We start from the raw sequence: 23,632 nt of genomic DNA, 5'->3' as shown, positions 1-23,632 counted from the left end.
TACTCTAGTACTAGTAATTACTGCGTTCACTAACTTAAAATATTCTTCGTCTCGTCTTTGGAACTATAATTTAATAATTCTGCCTTTCGTGAGTAGGTGGAGTTTCTATATTTTTTGCTGAATTTTATCTCCATCTTTTCTTGAAGAACAAGGACGAGTCATTGGCTTTAAATATTTTTTATCTTGCCTTTGAGGCTGTAACTAAAAATCCTTGCCTTCTGTGAGTAGGTTGAGTTACGATGCTTTTTTTGCTGAATCTAATCTCTACATTTTCTTGAGAATCTAGGACTAATAATTACTGCTTTCACTAGCTGAAAATATTCTTCATCTTATCTTTGGTGTTATAAAATAAAATATTATCTACCTTTTGTGAGTAGGTCGAGTTTCTGTATTTTTTATCTAAATCTAATCTCTACCTGTTTTTGAGGGGTTACGATTATTATGGATTTAAACATTTAGGGGGCTTTAATTAAAATTTTCTGCCTTCTCTGAATAGGAGAAGTTTCTGTTTTTTTTAGCTAAATAGTTTTTTTTTAAATTACTAATACTAAATATTGTATATTAATACGATGATTACCATGTGTATAACAATGTTATCAACTAAAATTTTAGACAGTTTTCCACCATTACGTTTATTATAGATAGAAAATACTGTGACATGTATATATCGCGAAACCACTCTAATTGCTTTCTCGTTTATTATTCCATTAAGTACTTTAGTCTCCACGTGGCAGTGTCAAGTTATGTGTTCTCTACATAATTTAGTGGGTTGAATGTAGATTTAACTTGAATTCAGAAACCGGCACATATCATGAAAATACATTTACTAAACTGCATGTGTGTATACTCTCAGAAACAACATAGAAATTTGCCTTGGGGGTGTTACTTCGCCTCGTTATCACGTGAACAAAATACGTCCTTATACCCCTCGTTTCCTGAATAAATGAAAGCTTCTTGTATTCTCGTTTAGAACCAAAATCAGCTCACCAGAAGATTGTCTGCAGGTGTGGTGAGTGAATTATATTTATGAAACCCCAAAAAGGAAATTTATTAATATCGGAACTTAAAAACTTTATAATCTTAATTAATAGACAAATAAAAATATTTCAATGACAAATTAGTACTAAGAAAAACTAAATATTTGAAAAGATTTCTTATTTTTAAATGGACACAAAATTTCAAGAATCAAATTTTTATTCATTCTTGAATTTTTAGGTTAATGTAAAATTTAGATTCGATATAATTGAATTCATTGATTTACAAATTAAAATAAATTTATCGTGAATGGAACCCTAGGTGAGTGATTGTAACTCGCAACTGACCAATTTTTTAACTTAATTATTATTTTATTCATCATTAATATAAAACAAACCTTTAATTTTTATCATTGAATCCTTTAGTTGAGAAAATATTTTACAATATTGTAATATTTTACACATTTTTTTTTGAATTGTTTAGTTGATAAAACATCTTGCAGCTAAATAAAGCACTAGTGCCCAAATTTTTTCTTTTTTAAGAGGAGAAATATGACTTCCGAATCCCCTTGGCATGCTAATGACATCACCTGGAATGGCAAAAATGTAGTTAAACAAGAAAGAGATAAAATAAAACATGTAAATATCGAATATTTTTCACTTTTGATATTTTATTAATTGAGATTTTCAAAAAAAAGGCAAAATAATTGAGATAAAACGTAGCTTACTCGATGAAATCACAATAAAGAATGATTAAAAAAAGACGTTGTTTGTTTGTCTCGTAGGAGATTTCGTTGCCAACTAAAAAAAATGAACGTCTCTAAAAAATCGAATTCGACGATCGGTAAAAAAGTTTTCTCATATATCATAATACCGATTGGTCCAAATTAAAAAGGTGCGAAATTTCAAATGGTAATGAAAAAGATTTTTATAAAATCATATTATTTTCTTGAATAAAATAGTGTTACTTCTTCTAGATTAACAACTGAATAAAAAATCCGACGCAAGATGGTAAATATTTAGAGTTCTCAAATATAAAAAATTTATTGAACTGGGAATTAATATTGAAATTTCCAACAACACAAACTTTTTTACAATTCGTAGAAAACATTCTTGTTGCAATCATTTAAAAATAAACAACGAAAAATATCATTGTAAAAATCAGGATAATATTCACAAGCTCTTTGACAATCAGGTTGAAAATTAAATTCCAATAATACGGGTTGCATTTCATTTTCCCTCCATTCTAACATCATATCAACAGCGTAAACAGCTCGACTTTGTGATGATTCTGCAATTCCTCTTGGAGGTTCCATCGATGTTGCAGCTTCAAAAACATCTTTTAACATTTTCAATATCATTGGCTCAACTTTTGTTGTCCAAGGATAATTAGGATATTGATTTTCCCATTTAATGATAAAATCAGCGCATTTAATATGACAAAGTGGCGTTTTTGTTGAATAATTCATAACTGTAAAATGTTGTTCGTAGTCTTGGAAATTATTGAGAGCAAATGGTTTATTTGCAAATCTTAAGAAGAAATTTGAATATGCAAAACATTCCAATGGATTGACGGATTTCAATAGAACCACATATCTGTAAAGATTATTTGTAATTAAATTATAATGACAAAAAAATTATTAAACTAATAAGCAAAAGTAGAAACAAAATTACTAAATTCAATAAAATATAATCACCTAATGTCAAATTTAACTTTTCCAATTTCCATTCGATCAAAAAGAACTGGATTGGTAATATATTTCTGTGCAATTTTTGGTCCAGTTGCTGGCAATCTTAAAATATGAAAAAGATCCTTTGTTACATAAGTATCTAATCCTCTTGCTAAATTCCATGGTTTACAAATCCAATGATTCTCCAATTGTTTTGCCTCTCTATTCTGATAATATGCCACAAATTTAACTAGCTCGGTACTTAAATTAAAAGTCGTTGGCAACCATTTTGGAAATGTTTCCAATGTCTCCTTATTGTATTGTCCTTCGGCTTTTCTTCTACAAACTATTGACAATAGATCCTTAATTGTCAATACAAATTCAAAAGGAAATTGATTTAAAAATAAATGTGGCCTCTCAACACTAAGTTCGCGATAATTTTTTATATGTCCTAATAGCCAAAGTACATTGGCTTCCTCTTCATTGTCAACAATTTCAAATGATGGATCATTTAAAAATTTACAAACAATATCATACTCTGAATAAACTTTTAGCTTATTATGAGAAATATTTTCAATTATTTTCTCTGGTAATGTTTCAGCAATACGTGAACTTAAAAAATAATTTTCGTCTGGTTCAGTTTGTTCGAAATTTTCCTCAAGAAAATTATCATCTCTCCACGGTAAAAGAAGTGCTCTATGTTTATCAGCATCATTTGTTTGACCCTCAATGAAATTTCTTGTAACTTCATCGCCGGATTTAACATTTTTTATTGGAAATAAAAGTGTGTAATTCATATTTTCTGATGCATGATAAAATGGAACAATACGAAAATTTGGTTCATCACTGTGATTTATTGATGATCCAACTTCATCCATAATACACCAAAATGGCATTGCATCTTCGATTTTTGTTGAATTTGTATGTAATGTAAAAAAATTATTGTATCTCCACATTTCAGTGAGGATAAATTCAATTTTTTCCTCATCACTTTCAGTTTTTGACCATTCGGGTTTCATGAAATTGTACATACGTTCTAAAAGTCCAGGATTTTCACGAAGATCATTCATTGCATCGGAATAACGATAAGTCCAAGCGTGATCAATTAAATAAATGTTATTTGGTTCTTGGAATAAAATTCCATTTTCGAGTGTGACAAAAAGTTTCCAAAATGGATCAGTGGGACAACGTTCATCATCCTCATAACTAATTCTAGCCAATTGAAAAGCATCACCAGCATCGAATATTTGATTTTTTAATTTCTCATGAATAGTTGACCAAAAGTATTTTGGCACACCGGAGGATTCAAGTTGTGGCTGATGAATTGTGAGAAATGATTTGAAATGTTCAGCTTCGTCCATTTTACCGACGACCTGAGAAATAAAATTATTTTTTATTTTTAACCAATAGATATAAGGATTTATATTTTTAATGGAATTCATCCCAAATCCGGGGTTAGAATTTAAATTGTTTGTTCGTTATTGTTTTCTAACCTCAAAAAATATATATATACTTTTACATTTTGTACCATGTAATCTGTTCCTTTGTGGGCTTTTTAGCCCTAGGAACGTTTAATAAATAAATAAATATACTTTTACATAAGAAACAAACTAATTTTATAATTCTAAGCAGAACTGGACGTAAATCCTTGGGGTTTGGGATATTAAAATAGTGACAAATAAGCTGGGGAAATTTAAAGCTCAAGATATAAAAGAAGAAAGGGAAACACAGAAAATTAAAAGGCATTAAAATAAGCTGCAACGCTTATTATTTTGAACCAATTTTGCTTATTTTAATCCATTTTGGTATTAAAATAAGCAAAATTGTATTAAAATAATAAGCGTTGCAGCTTATTTTAATGCCTTTTAATTTTCTGTGAATGTCAAACATTGTAGATACACTGTTTCCAACACATAAAAACAAAAAGAGAAAAATAATAAATATTCCAAATGAGGAAATAGAGTTATTTAGCGAGATGGAATTGAAAAGAGCAGTGAAAACCTTACGGATGAAGAAATCGCCTGGTCCAGACGGAATACCAGCGGAAGTACTCAAAGTAGTAGCGAACTTTCACCCGGGGTTCTTACTAAACATGTTTAACTGCTGTCTTAAGGAAGGCACTTTTCCAAGAAGATGGAAGACACAACGTCTGGTACTTATAAGCAAGGGGAAAGGACTCTGCTCCGACCCATCAGCATACAGACCACTCTGCATGTTAGACACGACTGGAAAATTGCTGGAGAAACTAATAAAACCACGTCTACAAGAAGCTATCAAATCAGCAGGAGGTCTTTCTAATCGACAATTTGGTTTTCGAAAAGGGTGTTCGACAATCGACGCTATACAGGAGGTGGTGATGTTAGCAAATCAAATTCGACAGAGAAGTCACTACTCAAGGTCTGTTGCCCTATTACTAACACTGGAAGTAATGAACGCATTCAATTCCGCTAACTGGAACGATATGTTGAATGCACTGGAACAGGATTTTCACATCCCTCAGTATCTTCTGCGTATCATCAATGACTACCTAAAAAACAGGGAATTAATTTATGACACAACAAACGGAGAAAAAAGTTAACGGCGGATGCTGCCCAGGGATCTGTTCTGGGCCCTGAACTCTGGAATGCATCATACGATGGAATATTGCGCCTGCAACTTCCAGAAATCGTGAAATTAATTGGATATACTGATGATGTAGTAGCACTGATACTTGCGAAAAATTTAAAACTGGCTCAATTAGACCTAACGCTTGTCATGCAACGCGTAAATATTTGGATGAAGAGCCACCATTTGAGTTTTGCCCTAAATAAATCAGAGGTGACAATCCTCACAACAAGGAGAATAGACACACATATCCCAATACAAATAGGATCTGAAAGCAGTCAGGCACAAAATGCAACTAAATACCTTGGCATTAAGATTGATACGAAACTGACATTTGCAGAACAGATAAGATGCGCAGCAATCAAAGCTTCAGAAACGACCACCAATCTGTGCAGACTCATGGCAAATGTAAGAGGTCCAAAACCGAGTAAAAGGAAAATACTACTTTCAGTAGCTGAATCCATTATGCTATATGGAGCAGAAATCTTCGCGGATTTGCTCAAGACGGATATATTCCGGAAACCCATGTTGGATGTCCAAATACAAGGAGCCCTGAGAATAACGTGCTCCTATAGAACAGTTTCTGGAGATGCAGCATTGATCATTGCTAGAGTAATCCCTATTGATTTACTGGCACAGGAACGTAAATTTATTTACCTAATGAAGGGTTATAATAATATAAACAAGATTAAAGCAGAAGCTCGAAATACATCCATACAGAAATGGCAGAACAGATGGAATATCAGCAAAAAAGGCAGATGGACAGCCAAATTAATCGAAAATCTTGAACCTTGGTATAAGCGGAAACACGGAGAGGTAAATTATTTCTATCTGACACAATTGCTAACAGAACATGGATATTTTCGCACATTTCCTGTACAAAATGCAAAAAATAGATAACGGCAAATGCAAATATTGTGAAAACAAAGATGACAATGTTACTTATACATTCTTTGAATGCCAGAGATGGCTAGATAGAAAACGAAGACCGGAAGACCAAGTAGAGGAAACTTGCTCCGTAAATACAATAATTAGCATTATGCTTAAATCGGAGGTAAACTGGGATTTAGTTGATTGTTTTGTAAAGGAGGTGCTAACAACAAAAAAAGCTGAAGACACGGATATGTGATGAAGTTTATTTTTTATATTTTATTGACAAACAATTTTATTATTTATTGATTTTAAAAACATGACGACAAATCCAAGTTGGTAGAAAAGAAGAGCCGAAGCACGGCTAAGAGTCGCCAGTGACTTCAACCCGTGAAGAAATGCGAAAGCGGATACCGGGGGTTAGTTGGTAGGCGTGAATGGGGGGTGTTTTAGTGAGGTAAGGGCGGCTGCAGAAAGCAGGATCGCTACAGTCCCACACAGTCCTATGATCAGGCAGTGCATAAAGCATTTCACCTCCTCCTCTCTCAAAAAAAAAAAATATTATTATTATTATTAATATACGCTTTTCCTATACTGAAAAAAGATTTTTAATTAAAAAAATCGGTTCAAATACAATTTATTTAATTCAATGCAGCGCCTTCTGTCAGCGCACATGAGAACTAGCCGATTATCGACTCAGGGACTTTCCCGAGCAACTGTATTTAAATAGCTCCGTGAATTTAGTACTACAACCATAAAATAACCATAAAATTTCTAATGGTATCGTTTGGAAATCGTTTGGTGATGATTGGAAACTAATTTTTGTTGTTTGGAACTTTGGAAATAAAAACTCAAAAAATTATAAGAGTTTTAAAAATTGTAGTGCTATTTTCACATTTGCACTACAAAATAAATATTTTTTAAAAATTCTTCTTGGAATCGTTTGGAAAATGTTTGGTGATGATTGGAAACCACTTTTTGTCCTTTGGAAATAATAACAGCAATAAATATTAAGGTGCTTATATACCTCAAATTTCGATCAGATGAACATTATTTCTGGACCGTGAGAATACGTGAAAAGTCATTTTCACGGCGGGTATTTTTGAATTGTTACAAACAAAAAATGTTTTTTTAAGAAATATAATATTAAATAATTGTTTTAATATGTAAGAACACTTTAAAATAGTGATAGAAAGATGATTTGATTGAAAAATTTAGCAAATTTTGCTTTAAAACGTTTTCTGATACAAGAAAGTGTAAAATGACGATGTTTGTGAAATGGTTTGTACAGTGTACATGTGTACATGTTTCTTTCAGTTATTCGAAACAATTAGTTGAATTTAAATTTATTTGATAAACATTTCAACTTACCGATTTATTTTCAGCACTCATTATTTATTACAAGTTAAAAAGAAACGACATAACATAAACAAAACTCTGAGAGACACTCACAAGGAAGAAGCACTGTACAAACCATTTCACAAACATCGTCATTTTACACTTTCTTGTAGCAGAAAATGTTTTAAAGCAAAATTTGCTAAATTTTTTAATCAAATCATCTCTCTATCACTATTTTAAAGTGTTCTTACATATTAAAACAATTATTTAATATTATATTTCTTAAAAAAACATTTTTTGTTTAAAACAATTCAAAAATACCCGCCGTGAAAATGACTTTTCACGCATTTTCACGGTCCAGAAATAATGTTCATCTGATCGAAATTTGAGGTATATAAGCACCTTTACAATTTCTAAAAAAATCTTCAGGCGGCGCACTACTTTCTGCACATTCAATAGTGGCGCGAAATTTGAAAGGTTGTAAAATTTTTTTTTGCTTTAATATTCTTACAATCATGAAATAAACATAATTTTTCTAATGGAATCGTTCGGACAGTAAGCTTGTAACGAAGCATTCGTTAGTTGGTTTTTCGTCTTGCTTTTCTATGTGGCATTCAAATTAAGTTGCTTTCGCGAAATCTATCGTAGGACTGATTTACGCAGGCGTGACGTGCGAACGTTCACGGGGGGCGGCGATTAGGGCCGAATGGTCATTTCGTAGATTTGGGGCTGTCCATAGGAGCGAGAGAGATAGAGGCATAGTGGTGATCCTAGGACCGGAAGGGGGATCTACCATCAGTTCAATTAACCGATCGTTAGAGAGCGGACGTGCTCTCATTTCCAATATTAATTTTTATATATATATTTTATAATATCCTTATTGTAATTTTAGTGTTTAAATAAATAGTTTTCTTTATATTAAATTTTGGAGTGTTTTAACTGAGTGTTTTCTCCTTGGCGGATTTCATCCTGCAACTCGAGAAGCGGCGTCGGTTAGAGTCAGCTGAGCGTCCTCGAGGTAAGTGTAGTTAGTGTCGGCCTACCTCAACGTCCGGCATCAGATGTTCGTATGTCTTGGAGGATCCCCTTGTGAGATTTGTTTGTATAAAGTATTTTGAATTGGCGGGTTAGATGCCAAATTTATTTAATTATAAATCAAAAACCCCGTTACAAGCTTAAGGTAAACTTAAAATTTCCGCTTACAGTGACATCACACAGTAAGGCTATAGTAACCTTGCAAGATAAGCCCACTGCAAGTTTACAGTCATAGTAAGGTCATTGTAAGGTTAAAAGGTAAGTATAAAATAATGAATTAGTTTAAAGGTTAAGAACAATGTGTTGAGGCCTGAGCATAATAGAAATGTAACCGGAAGCGTAATCGCAAACGCAACTGAAAGAATGAGTTAGAGAAGGATAGACATTCTGCGTTGGCCTTATATAAACAGTGCAAGGCAGTACAACTATCCACTGGACTTTTAGGGCGGAGTTACATGTTGATGTAAATGCAGAATGCAAACTCGAAAATAATGAGAGTGAAAAGGATAGTGATATATCCCTGTCCTTTTCACTCTCATTATTTTCGGTTTTGTATTCTGCATTTACATCAACATGTAAATCCCACCTTATTCTGGATCGACTATAATACTTCAATTTTACAGTAATATTTTTAACATTGTAATAATATTAACCAACATATTTAAAAGATTTGACAACCACTAATAAACAACGCGTTGATTTTGAATGTTGTTACTTCAAGCCAACACGCATTTCAAGTGATTAAGATCTGAGTAAATTTAATATAAGTGATTTCAAATTTATTTCTCCATAAGATTATTACATGTCGTCTGCTTTGTTGTCCCTCCAGGCCTCTGACGTCATATCTTGATCTCGAAATATATCGATGAACTGACAGAGCCTAATTCTGCTTAGGCCTTAAGAAAATATAATGATGCGCGTTACCCAACACTGATGAATTTGAAAATGCCCCTTAAGATTTTGCTATACGTTGAAATAAGGCTTTATAAGACATACTATTTGGTATTCCCTCTGTCAAAGTATAACGACTTTTCTTTAAATATTGCTATTGTTTGAATTGATAATATCTATTATAACCAAAAAATTGATTTAAGAATTTTTTAATGTTTACGAAAAGAGTGATGTAAACATTCTACAATTGTTGACCAGATTTAGTTTTCTACATTGTATACATTGTACTGAAAGCGAAAGGTAACTATTTCAGGGTACGTATACACACAAATTTTATCGTATTATTTTTTGTTTTTAAAAAAATGTATGTGGGTTGCTACTTAGTCTGAATTAAAAGTAGTGAAAAATGCAATTTGAAATGTATATATATACATATATATATGTGACGCGTTATCAAAAAAGGTAAACATAAACATTCACATAAACCTAGATGTTATGACAACATTATTAAGTTTATCCATCGTAGTGTAAAGTAGCCTAAGAATACGCACAGTCAAATATTTCAGCATATCTCAGTTTATTAGGAATATCAACATCTATTCACTGCATGAAAAGGTACTACGAATTAAATTCTGTCGTAGTTTATAATCATAATGTTTGTGGAAATTTTATAAGACTTAATTTTTATATTGAAGGGCATTTATTTATGCACTTTTACTTTTAAGATTAAAAGTAATATCAAAAAGAAAATTAACTGCGTACTCTTAGAACACTTGACCTTAATATAGTTTTAATTTTGCATTTCACAGTAGTTTGCATTCTCAACTTCAGGAAATTTCTGTTATATGAATAGTGCATATTTACTAATTTATCAATGTTTAAAAAATTTTAATTAAGAAACGAAATGTTTTTAATAATTAACAAATTGATAAAATAATTTTATTTTATTGCATTGTACAGATGCCGAGAGCACCAAAAGTGTGTCATGAAGATGCACTCAAAGCTATTCTTTTGCATGGCAAAGAATTGGATGAACATTTCAGTAAAGACAGCTAGTTGCCACCTCACGGTGCAAGCTTTTACAAAAACGACAGTGAAAGCTTAAATGGAAATTGGACTTCTCAGGACATATATAGAAATTTAAGAGAAAATCGAAAAGAACTTAGAACTGATGCTTTAAAAAAATTAAATTTAGAAGATTTGGCCTTTAAAGATCCGAGACTTGCAAAAGGAAAGGAATTGATTGATGTCACAATAGAACATTATTCGACTGATGAATAATGCGAAGAAAATTTAAAAAATGATCCAAATTATCCAAATAATTTCGAAAATCTTGCCGAAAATAGTGAATTCATTCTTATTATAATAAAAGCTGATTTGTACGAAAAAATGAAGTCAGGATTTTACAAGCATAACGATAGGGAGAGGTTAATGCTAACTCCAAATGTTTGGACCGATATAATTGCAGATGAATTTTTTCGGTTACATAGACTTCCCTGCGCATACACTTTTCGAAAAGCGATGGTCTCAAGAAGTTCTGATTCGCAATATTTCATAAAAATCATTGGACATTGCAAAAGTTCCATTTGTAATTCACAATTTACCGCAATTGCTGTAGAAGAACCAGTTCCTGGTGGTTGCCTGGTATTAAAAGTATACACAAAAAATACTATCAACACTTCGCATGAATGCATTCAGCGACATTTGCGTAACGAAAAACGCCAAATTATAGGTAAGGAAGTAATGGCTAAAGGAGCCTCAAATGTAAGAAGAGAATTGGCACTTAAAGAAGGTAAGAGAGGAGACATTAATAGGCCTAATGTCTACAACTTGCCAGTTTTAAGAAAATTACGTCAAGAAGCGCGAGATAAAGATTTGGGTATTTCTCCAACAGATGACAAAGATCCAATTAAAAATTTACAAAAATTGAAACGCACTCCACCATACGCTGGTGCAATAGGTGATATTTGGGTAGATCCGCCATGTATCCATTATATTTTGCCTGACCAACTGCTTGTTTTAAAACAGTATGTGAACTTGTTTGAAGATACTTGGCAAATTTGTATAGATAGTACAGGCAGTCTTGTTGAGTCAATCGACATTGACAGCAATTCTAAATCAGGACATATTTTCTTGTACGAAATTGTAATTAACACATGTGGACTTTCGGTACCTGTAGGCCAAATGTTGTCATCAGTACAAGACACTGTAATTATACAATTTTTTTTGCTAAGATGGTTACAAGCAGGTGCGCCGGTACCAAAAGTTACAGTTTGCGATTATGGAAGAGCAATTTTAAACGCATTGTGCCTTACCTTCAACCGATGCTCTTTGAGTGATTACGTTTCAAAATGTTTTCAAGTTATACATAATAAAAGTGAAAAACGACCCGGAAACACATTTATTCGTATAGACGTTGCGCATTTAATTTTTTTGATATCAAGGCAAAAATGCTTTAAAAAAGATATGCCGGTTGTGAAGGATTTTTATATTAGAGGAATGGCGCTACTTATTTCTTGTGATTCCTTCGAAAAATTTCAAGAAATTTTTCAATTAATGTTGATCACATGATCTCACGACTATGATGGGAATGTGGAAGGAACAGATATAAGTACACCGGCAATGAATGCCCGCATTAAACTACAAAATTATATTACCTCTGAGAAATTCGAAATTAGCAAAATTATTCCAGATGAAGAAAGTGAAGAGGGTAAAACAAAAATACAAAAAATGAATCTATCAGAGCAGGAGGATTTAACAATAATGATGGAAGATTTTGAGAATGATTCCAAACCCGGAAAATTAATTTCTGACTGGATTGTTATGGTACAAGAAATTTCTCAAAAAAATAAAAACATAAGAGGTACTTTTGCCAATGGGTACAAAAATAATGGATTTTATAAAGTTTTTTTAAATTTGGCAAAAGAATTCCCAATTTGGACTGCAGTTATGACATCGGCCTTCAATGTCACAGACATCCGAGCTTCAAGTGCTGCCGTTGAAGGAGAATTCAACGAACTTAAAAATCAGATTTTGTGGAATTATGAAAGAAAAATTTTATTACACAAATTTTTTATTATTCACTACAGAGCAATAGCAGCTACAACCCTAATTGCTTCTTCAAAATTACTTAACATTTCTCTCGAAAAAAAAACATTATACAAACCGCAAAAAACAAGATTAAATGATCCAGTTATTTCACAACACAATGACATTGAAGTGCCTTATGTAGACGAAAGGAATCCATGAAATAAAGAAATGAAAGAGCCTGTCGATGTAGTGAATCAACCAATCAAAGAAAGTGAAGATAATCTACAGTACGAAAAAATTATAATGCCTGTGAATGAAGTGAATTCACAAAGTGAGGTAATTGAAGTTCTTATCGATGAAGTTGATTTAACAGAAGACGAAATTAATACCCATACTTATTTACATCCCGAACTGCATTATTTCGAAAATTGGAGAAATAAAGCTGCAAAAAAAGAAGTAATATTGGACACGAACATCAGTGATTCTCCAAAAATAAAGGAAAGCGAACATGACGCAGTAGCAACAGATTCATTTGAAAATAATTCTCTTACACAAAAATTAAAAAACAAGAAAAATAAAACAAAATATTTTAGACCATATCCAGAAGTCCAACATATTGATCCACAAAATATAAAAACAATAAAGCGTCTTCCTAACATTTTATTAAAAAATGGTTGTGTATTTAAATCTTACATTAAATTTGACAATATTTTTATACGATTGTATAATACTTGTGGATTTGACTCGATTATATCAATTTTAACAATTTGTGTAATTGACTGTGTCGAATATTTGGAACATGTTAAAAAATCTACAAACAGGACGTGCCAATTGCTTCTACTTCTTGCAGCATTAGGAGCTAAAGCTCCAATTTACATTGAGAGAGCAAAAATTTTGTTGGATTTTGAAACATCTAATCCAGTTGCTCCAAAAGAATCTCCATCTTTATCAAGTGCAATTAAATTTGTTAATGCGTTTTTTTCAATCACTAACATATGGGATTATATTATGGAAAACGAATATAGTCTTCAAATGACAATGCAGTGCAAAGAAGGGCATCAATTTAAATACGATATTAGTTTTTTGTCATTAAATGCTAATATAATTAAAAAAGAAGGTTTTAAAGACCTACAAAGTGCAATTTATATGCCAAATTCTACGCATCCTTGTTTGTCGCCATTACATAATTGTGAGCAATTAGCATTTGTTCAAAGAATTTTCGTCAATGCCCACATATTAATTGATTTGGATATTCCTGCCGGAGATGGCAATAATCCATTTTCATCAATGAAATGTAAACTATCTGACCTGGCAGTTTACATAACTTTCTTCAATGAAAAATTTAGGTAACATAAATATTTATCTTTCTATTACAATATATTAATATACATTTTACAATGTTATGATATATGATTCTAATTCTCAAAAATAAAAAATAAAATATTTTACAGATTAGCAGGAGTTATCGAGTACGTGTCGCAACACTTTATTGTACATTGTAGAAGAACTTCCGGAAAATGGAGTTTATATAATGATTTGAACACAAAAGCCGTCAGCAGCAATTTTACGGAAGCTATAACTCCATCTGCGTGTATATACGTGAAAATTAACAAATATTAAAAAAATATTTATTTAAGTCTTATTATCAAACCAAAAGAAACAAAGAAATATATTTAAATAACGATACCATTAGAAATTTTATGGTTATTTTATGGTTGTAGTGCTAAATTCACGGAGCTTATCTAAATGCAACTGCGCTTGCGCCACGATAACTTTTTGGTTGGCAAGAAAAAGCGCGCGATTATTTGAAATGCTTTATTATAAAAAAATTATATAATGCAATACAAAAACATTTTTACAGTTGAATTAAATGTTTTTTTTAGTTAATTATAATGTTATCTATTCAATATTAATTTTATTATCATAAAAATTATTTTACATTATGTTCTTGATTTTAATTCTTCTTATTATTGTATATTAAAATTTTTTTCTTGAAATGTTTGGAGTTACAAAAATTCCTTTGTAATTAAAATAAAATGTAAATATTTATGAATAAATAAATTATTATTCCTTTATAAAATTTACAAAATTTATTATCCTCTTTATATTATTTTACGAAGTTACAAATGCTATTTATTGCTACACAATAATTATTATTAAATAATTATTGACAATTTTTCTGTACATATTAGGCCTAGTACATATGTAGATGGGTGATTCTCTGCGTAGCGCACAACTTGCTTTTTTCATGTTGTGAAAGAAAAATCACAAATAATATTCACATAATATTTCGATTCCAATGTAAAAAAGTAATTTCTGTGACTACAAACAAAAACCAATAGTTATTTTTGTATTTAACATTATAATTTTTCGTGAAAAGTGGTTTTTAAGCCTGTAAACGTCAAAATTTCACCTGTCCCCACAGGATGTTTAAACAAAAAAGTTAATATTTTTAGCAATGTGCACTAATAAATACAATTTCTATTGCTATTTTAGTATTGTACATTGTAGTGGAATTGAATAAACAAGGAGGGGGTCCTTTATGTTTATTTCATAAACATTATGCTTCCTCATTGTGTGAAGCAAAAAATTCGCTTCCTCGTGAAGGAAGCAATGAATTTGTCCAATTCAATTGATTGATTTAAAAAATTTCGAGTTAAAAATGTTTTAAATTAATTAAATTTTTTAAAAAATAAAGAAAATTTTAATTAATTTTGAGTGTAACATAAACTTTATATATACGAATCGATTCGTTTTAATGCAAGGAATACAATTATTTTATTCATCAACTTGAATTTAAAAAAAACACAAAATTTTTTAGCTAAAATATGAATTTTCGATTTTTCAATTTTTATTAATTCTCAAATTTTAAATCAAATCTATACTTTATATATACCAACCAATTCGTTTCAATGCAGGGAATAAAATTATTTTATATATAAACATGAATTTAAATAAACACATCATTTTTTAGCTAAAATGAGAATTTTTGATTTTTTAACTTTCTTTAATTCTTTAAATTTCAATCAAATCTATACTTTATATATATCAATCGATTCATCTTGACATAAAGAAGACGATTATATTATATATTACCTTAAATTTTTCGATTTAAAAATTTTTTCAATTAAAAAAAAAATTTTGGAAAAAAGACGATAAAATTTTTTTTTGGGGGTATTTTTAAAAATCCTCTCGTCATTTTTGAGAGATTAATGTGTTAAATAAGCCTACCAAATTTTATCCAAATCCATTAAAACCTGTTAAAGATATCGTGTTCACAAAAACGATCCACACACACATACACACACACATACATACATCCGGACAATTGATCAGGATCTCATATAACATGTTTCTATATAGAGGAAAATTTGTTTTCACCATTTTTAAAAAGTTTATAAACGAAAGGACTACATAGCTTCCTCCACGAGGAAGCAAAAAACGTTTGATCAAAAAAAAAATTATTTTCTTTTTTTTTTGCTATTTATACTTGACTGCACTTTTGTGTGTTATTCTGCGTTTTATTATTAAACATTTAATTATTTAAATAAAAGTCAAATGTTAATATAGTTCTACGTCAGTAACAGTAAAAGTTATATTCCTTAAGTTAATCCATGAAGAAAGTAATCAATTTTCTAATTGATTTATCCTTTTTTTACACATTTTAAGATTCAAATTTGTACAGGGCATCACAAAATCGTCTCCACCGACCCTTTAATATTATTTAAAAAAAATAGAATATAATTAAATAATAAAGGTTAAATAATGTGTAGTTATATTATTTTAGTCTATATATATATGGGACGTTCTTTGTCAACCGGACCACCCCATCTCTCCATAATTGGTTTAATTTAAAAAAATTTTATTTTATTCGAAAAATTAGCTTGGAATGTCTACTTTTTAATCCCGTTGGGCGCTTTTTGAAATTCAAAATGGCGACTTAAATATGGCGCCTAAACGACATAAAAAACACAAAAAATCCACTAATATGATCTATATTATTGTTTAAAGCTTCACATATGACGATAAAAATAACCACAACATAGTTTACTTACAAACTGATAACGTATCTCCATTCAAAATTTAAAAATTCAAAATGGCGGATTAAATATGGCGGATAAAATTAAAAATTGAGCTAGACTCGTGAAAATTACTACTTGGGGGTTTTCGAGGTCGCTGATTACGAATCCGATGTTAGTTTTCAAAAATTCAAAATGGCGGATCCAATATGGCGGACAAAAATTTAAAAATTGTTTAGATTCGACTGAAACTTGTTACTCGGGGGTTTTTGGGGTCGCTGATTACGAATCCGTTGTTAGTTTTTAAAAATTCAAAATGGCGGATTCAATATGGCGGACAAAATTGAAAGTCGTGTAGATTCGATTGAAACTTGTTACGCGGGGGTTTTTGGGGTCGCTGATGACGAATCCGGTGTTAGTTTTCAAAAATTCAAAATGGCGAATCCAATATGGCGGACAAAAAAAATTGAAAGATCGTGTAGATTCGATTGAAACTTGTTACACGGGGGTTTTTGGGATCGCTGATTACGATTCCGGTATTAGTCTCCAAAAATTCAAAATGGCGGATCCAATATGATGGACAAAAATTAAAAAATCGTTTAGATTCGCCTGAAACTTGTTACTCGGGAGTTTTTGGGGTCGCTGATTACAAAGCCGTTATTAGATTTTAAAAATTCAAAATGGCAGACTTTAAATAGTAGCCCAAAATTTAAATAATTAAGTTAAACCCGTGAAATTGTTTACTCGGGTGTTTTCGGGGTCACTGATTACGAATCTGCGGTTACTGTTTAAAAATTCAAAATGGCTGACCACAAATCCAAAAAATTGAGCTAAACTCGTTAAAATGTCTACGTAAGGGTTTTTCAGGACAATCTTTACGAATTCATCGTTACTTTTTAAAAAATCAAATTGTGAATATAAAATGGTGGACCAAAATATAAAAAATTGATCTAACTTTTTTATATTGAACGTAAAAAGGTGCCATTTGAACTTATCAAATACAACGCCAGATAACTTTTTATGGAAATTACGTGAGGATTATTTAATTAATAATCACAAGACTAGCTTAATTTTTTAATTCTATCCGCCATTTTGAATTTTAAATAGAGATTTGTCATCAACCATTTAAAATTTTTTTAAAACTTACATCGGATTTGTAATCAGCGACCAAAAAAACCCCTATGTAGACATTTTTACGAAATTAGCTCCATTTTTTAAATTTTTGTCAGTCATATTGGATCCGCCATTTTGAATTTTTGAAAACTAACACCGGATTCGTAATCAGCGACCTCGAAAACCCCCAAGTAGTAATTTTCACGAGTCTAGCTCAATTTTTAATTTTATCCGCCATATTTAATCCGCCATTTTGAATTTTTAAATTTTGAATGGAGATACGTTATCAGTTTGTGAGTAAACTATGTTGTGGTTATTTTTATCGTCATATGTGAAGCTTTAAACAATAATATAGATCATATTAGTGGATTTTTTGTGTTTTTTATGTCGTTTAGGCGCCATATTTAAGTCGCCATTTTGAATTTCAAAAAGCGCCCAACGGGATTAAAAAGCAGACATTCCAAGCTAATTTTTCCAATATAATAAAATTTTTTTAAATTAAACCAATTATGAAGAGATGGGGTGGTCCGGTTGACAAAGAACGTCCCATATATATATATATATATGTATATATGTGAAACATATGAAACCGATTAAAAATAAATGATAATTTTCTCAAAAAAAAAAAATAATAATTAACATCAATTCCACCGGTTCGACCGACCCCAGCGTCTCCACCCGCCACAAAATTTCGACCGTCACTAGTCCAAGTTTAATACCTACACAATGAAACAAACGAAATTCAAAATATTTATTATAAACTATCATAGCTTCGGTAAGTTTACTAGGTATAACTTACCAAATAAATTTCTATAAATTACTGTATAAATTTCCATAAATTACCGCATAAATTTCCATAAATTACCAAAATAAAATTTTTAATTGTCGTTCGCGCTATATATATTTTTGTAAATTACCACGAAATTTTTCATAAATTACCGAAATTAAAATCTTTAATTGCGATTTATGCTTTACATATTTTTATGAATTATAGCCAAAATTTCTATAAATTACCATATAAATTTCCATAAATTACTGAAATAAAATTTTTAATTGTCTTTCGCGCTATATATATTTTTGTAAATTACCGCGAAAATTTCCATAAATTACCGCGGAAATTTCCGTAAATTACCAAAATAATAATTTTTAATTGTGATTTATGCTTTACATATTTTTATGAATTTTAGACAAAATTTCTATAAATTACCGCATAAATTTCCATAAATTACCTCGAAAATTTCCGTAAATTACCGAAATAAAAATTTTTAATTGTCATTCGCGCTATATATATATTTTTGTGAATTACCCCAAAAATTTCCATAAACATTTTAAATCAAATTTCAACTATTTTATTCAATTCAACAAGCAAAGAATTTTTTTTTAATTTGTTTAAAAAAAATTAAAAAATTATAAAAAATTTTTCCGGCCCACCATGGATATTTATTTCTTGACATTTTATCTTCAAAAATATGTAGTGATATTTATTATTTCGATAAAAAAATATTTCTAAAGTTTCAGACACCAAATCAAGCACTACGCGGAGAATCACCCATATATTTTTATTATGAAAAAATAAATTAACATTGTGTGATTGTCTATTGTCGTTAAATAAATATTAGTCAGTGTTATCACAGAAATGTGAGTGATAGCATAATTTACTTTTCTAATGGGTATATATAGGGTAGAGTAGGGAGTTGTGCTCCAGGTTTTGTTTTACGATAAAAACTATTTCATTAATTTTTTTTTTTTTTTTTTGACTATTTTATTATATAGAACTTTTAGTACACCGACAAACACAACATTTGACATAATTGATTAATTACGGCTCCCCACGAGGCACAACTCCCCACTCTTCCCTATATAAAAAAATGAATTTAGAGAATTTAACGTAGTCTTCTTTAAAAGAATCCAATATGCGTAACATAGTTTTTTTCATTATTCTCTACAAAATATTTTACATAACTTCTATATTTGGTCGACCAGCAGATAATACAGCATATGGTAATCTTTTAATTATAAATTTATTTAACATTTTTTTCTTATTGTTTACTGGAATGCAAATAATGCAATATTTATCAATTTATTTTCAGTGAAAGAAGAAACCTTCGATAATATATTTCAAGCGGCCCGTAAGTTTAATTTCAAAAAATATTTTTTAATAATAATTAAAAAAAAAAGTATAAAATTTTATTATGGGCATAGAAAGATAAAAATTGTAAAAATAATATTTATATATTTTAATAATATTTATTTTATTATAGATAAATGTCATAGATTTCTTGAAGACTGTATGAGAAAGGCAGATTTTAAACTTGATGTACAAAACAGATGTTTTGGTAATAGTTAATAATTTTTTATTTATTACATATAAAAAGCAAAAAAAAAAAATAGGCAAAAATTAAAAGAAATTTTTTTTTTTCATTGAGAATAAATAGAACAAGCAATTTTAACAAAATTTCAATAATACAGAAGAATAATTATTCTAGAAATCGAAAGATTTCTCTAGTTTTGTTAAAAAAAAATTTTCTGTTACAAATATTCGTATTCATTTCAAATTCAGAGGATTTCTATTAGGGTCAGCCGGGGTAAATCCGAACGGGGGGTAAATCCGAACGCTAATTATTTCAGCTTAATTAAAATTTTTAAAAATAAGTTCGATATGAGAATTTTTACCTCAGATCCTCTTCAAGAGATTCTAAGTATTATCCCATTTTTCGTTTGTTAATTAGCAACAGCATAAACAAAGATAACGAGTATTGCAAAAAAGATTGAAAATCAAAGATGACACTCTTTCAGTATTTTGTCTCGTATTTGAAGAAAAAGAAGCTAAAAATTTATTTTATTATTTATAATTGTTTGTTATGAATACTAGAAGAGAAACTATTTTTCATTTTTGCCTTCTGTAAAATTTTATTAATAATATCAGACCGTTCGTATTTACCCAGGAAAATTGGAAAACCGGGGTAAATCCGAACGGTATTTTCAATCATTTTGTTTTACATTAGAGCCACACAAAATTGTTTTTATTTCATTACAGTATTATTTTAACATTATAAAAGTACATAGAAAAAAGTTTTTCTTTCTATACGTATTCTCGTTAGTAATTAATAAGCAGAAACTTAATCTCTGTTCTCTCGAAGGAGTGTTTCAAATTGATACTCGGGGGGTTTCAGGGTCGCTGATTACGAATTTGGAGTTAGCAAATTTCATCATTTTTAAAAATAAGTTTTAGGAAAGTCCGACATTTTGAATTTAAAAAAATTTGAAGGTTTTAATTGTGTAATGCATTTTAATTTTTAACCTGTTTGATTTTTGTATTTATATATGATGCATTATTACATAATAGGTTTATTATTGTATTTTTTTTGAGTTTTTATATAAGTTTAACAATTGCAATACTTTAAATTTATTTTCCCTAAGATTTTTCTGAAATACAGTGGCGTTCGTATTTATCCCGGTATTTTAGGAAAGTTGCAAAGTATCGAGGTAAATACGAATAACGCTAAGTTTCCTGCGATTGTAATTTATCAAAAATTTTTGCTACCCCATAAAATTGTTCTATGGAATTAAAGTAACAACTACATGCACCAGAATACCGGAAGTATTTTTTTTTTTAAAGAAAAAACTTATGTTATTGTTGAAACTTACTAAAAGCGTTCGGATTTACCCCGGTTGACCCTATAATAATTGATATATTTTTTAAAATTATTAATTATTCAATGTATTGAAAATGATTTATTTTTTTATAATATAAGAAAAAAAAACTCCTAATATGCTACTGTGTTTAATGCAATATTTTTTTCAGAGATGTGCGTAACAGAATTGAGCGAATCAAAATTTATTTGTAACAAGAATGCAGATATTAAATATTGCCATCATGACTTAAATGATAATTATTATTTCTACAATGTAAACTAGCGTTATTAACATGCACCAGACAATAATTATTAATGTTAATGAATTTACATGTTAATTAATTGCAAATAAATTAAATGTTAATAATTTATTAACGAAATTATTTTTTTCTTTGAAAATTAATGCTAAATAAATGTATTATAAATTTTAATGAAATAAAATATTTACTATTCAAAATTATATCTGTGTTTTAAAAATTCGACAAATAACACAGCCCCACAAAAAAAAAGTGTCATGTACTTTTGACCGGAATACCCTAACCCTATGTATTTTGACGCGCTAAACACGAATCCGAAGTCCGTTTTGCTCCATCACGTCAGGATTTTTTTCTAACTTCAAAAAACATGTCGGATTTTGAGAAGTAGGCGATTTTTTTAAAAATTGATGTATTAACTTCAAACTTGGTATCTGGGGGTTTTTTGTGTCGCTGATTACGAATCTAAGTTAGATTTTCAAAATCAAAAATGGCGGATCCAATATGGCGGACGAATTTTGAAAAAATTTTAAGATTTACTTCAAACTTGGTATCTAGGGGTTTTTTGGGTCGCTGATTACGAATCTGATGTCAGTTTTCAAAAATTGATAATGGCGTATCTAATGTGGCCGATAGAAGTCCATGTTGGATATGCCATTTTGAATTTTTGAAATCTGACATTAGATTCGTAATCAGTGACCCAAAAAACCCCCAGATACACTATTGCACATTAATTTTTGAAAAATTTCGTAAAATAATGTCCCCCTACCAAAAACAAATTCAAGGGGTATTTCCCCCCCATAAATCAGCTTTTGGATAAAAACAAAACATACGTGTCAAAGTGTTTTCAAAAAACTACAAAACTGCCAAGTTTCAGAAAAATCGGCGTATGGCACTTCCCTAGTGTTACTTGTCAGCAACTTAGAAAACCTGTAGATACCAAATTTCATAAAAATCTGGCAATTTTTAAAAAATAATTCCTTAATATTGAATCAGACATATCGAATTTCGGAAATCTGACATCAGATTCGTAATCAGCGACACAAAAAACCCCCAGATACCAAGTTTGAAGTTAATACATCAAATTTTGAAAAAATCGCCTACTTCTCAAAATCCGACATGTTTTTTGAGGTTAGAAAAAAATGCTGACGTGATGGAGCAAAACGGACTTCGGATTCGTGTTCAGCGCGTCAAAATACATAGGGTTAGGGTATTCCGGTCAAAAGTACATGACACTTTTTTTTTTGTGGGGCTGTGTAATATCCCTCAGACCATAATGGCGCACTCACACCTTTTTGGCTACCTGCCTGCCTGTAGATTACCATGGCAATGCACGAGTGTGAGTGAGACAGAAAATTTGAATATTCAAATTTTTAATTTTTCTGTCCCACTCACTCTCATGCGTTGTCATGGTAACCTGCAGGCAGCCAAAAAGATGTGAGAGCGCCTTAATACGCTTTTTTTACACTGAAAAAACATTTATTTGATTCAAATAATCGATTAAAATAGAATTTATTTAATTCAATGCCTGTTAATTTACTTTTTTGTAGTTTGTAGGGTCCTTAAATGATATAAAAACTGGTTTTTTTTTTTAAATGTTTCGACCCATCTTTTGAGTCATCTTCAGTATAATTTTATTATTTCGTGTAATGTACATTTATAACCTATGTATTTTTAAAATTGTTGTACATAAAGAATATGATAATTTTTTAACGTTAATATAATTTTTTAAAAGAATATTAAAACTCTTTGGAAAGAAATTGGCTTACCTTATACACTGAGAAAAATGTTTAGTCAGAGCAACCAAAATTTTGTTTGGTTAGCTCAACCAAATTTTTTTTGTTAGGTCAACAAAAATGTTTGGTTGATCAAACAAACATTTTTTTTTGTAAAATTAAAAATTTTATTCTACCTTATTTCTTTTCTTTTTATCTTTTTTATTTATTTCATTATTTATTTATTATCAATTTAACATTGAATTTATATTGATCCCATTGAAATATTTGTGGACTTTAAAAAATCTCTTCTCCACCTGGGATCGATCCTCTGTTTTAAAACTGAAGGTCGGATGCTCTAACCACTGGACTACCCATCCTTATGAGAGATTTAAACTAACTGTTCTCTTAAGCTATGAGCTGAGAGCGAATCAAATTATTTGGTTGTCGCAACCAAATTTTGGTTAGGACAACAAACGATCAT

At 30.1% G+C, this 23,632-nt stretch overlaps 2 protein-coding genes across 4 annotated transcripts in view; one reads left to right on the top strand and one right to left on the bottom strand.

The window, feature by feature from the left end:
- Positions 1-1,625: 1,625 nt before the first annotated feature.
- The window catches only part of LOC127284932 (tubulin--tyrosine ligase-like protein 12), a 41,235-nt gene continuing 19,228 nt past the window's right edge, over positions 1,626-23,632 (bottom strand). For all 3 annotated transcript variants that reach the window (XM_051310655.1, XM_051310653.1, XM_051310654.1), the window contains exons 2-3: positions 2,672-4,017; positions 1,626-2,570 (exon numbers count right to left, since the gene is read on the bottom strand). In XM_051310655.1, coding sequence (XP_051166612.1) covers positions 2,066-2,570; positions 2,672-4,005 — 1,839 coding nt within the window. In that variant the 5' untranslated portion in view covers positions 4,006-4,017 and the 3' untranslated portion in view covers positions 1,626-2,065. The remainder of the gene's footprint in view (positions 2,571-2,671; positions 4,018-23,632) is intronic.
- On the top strand, positions 19,253-21,639 carry LOC127284937 (uncharacterized). The gene is made up of 4 exons (XM_051310662.1): positions 19,253-19,545; positions 19,635-19,673; positions 19,806-19,880; positions 21,350-21,639. The coding sequence occupies exons 1-4, from the start codon at positions 19,458-19,460 to the stop codon at positions 21,460-21,462; spliced, it is 315 nt and encodes a 104-aa protein (XP_051166619.1). The 5' UTR covers positions 19,253-19,457; the 3' UTR covers positions 21,463-21,639.

The sequence above is a fragment of the Leptopilina boulardi genome, unplaced genomic scaffold (assembly GCF_019393585.1).
Source record: "Leptopilina boulardi isolate dan_hultmark-lab unplaced genomic scaffold, ZJU_Lbou_2.1 LbouV2_327, whole genome shotgun sequence".
NCBI classification, from domain to species: Eukaryota; Metazoa; Arthropoda; class Insecta; order Hymenoptera; family Figitidae; genus Leptopilina; species Leptopilina boulardi.
Note: the sequence above shows the minus strand (reverse complement) of the source record. Positions and strands in the feature narration are given on the sequence as shown.

What these genes read in the sequence shown, in the direction of transcription:
- LOC127284937 (XM_051310662.1), top strand. Translation starts at nt 19,458, where the DNA reads ATGCGTAACATAGTTTTTTTCATTATTCTCTACAAAATATTTTACATA. An exon ending in AGCAGATAATACAGCATATG is followed by an intron (nt 19,546 to 19,634) that starts GTAATCTTTTAA and finishes ATTTATTTTCAG; the next exon opens with TGAAAGAAGAAACCTTCGAT. An exon ending in TAATATATTTCAAGCGGCCC is followed by an intron (nt 19,674 to 19,805) that starts GTAAGTTTAATT and finishes ATTTTATTATAG; the next exon opens with ATAAATGTCATAGATTTCTT.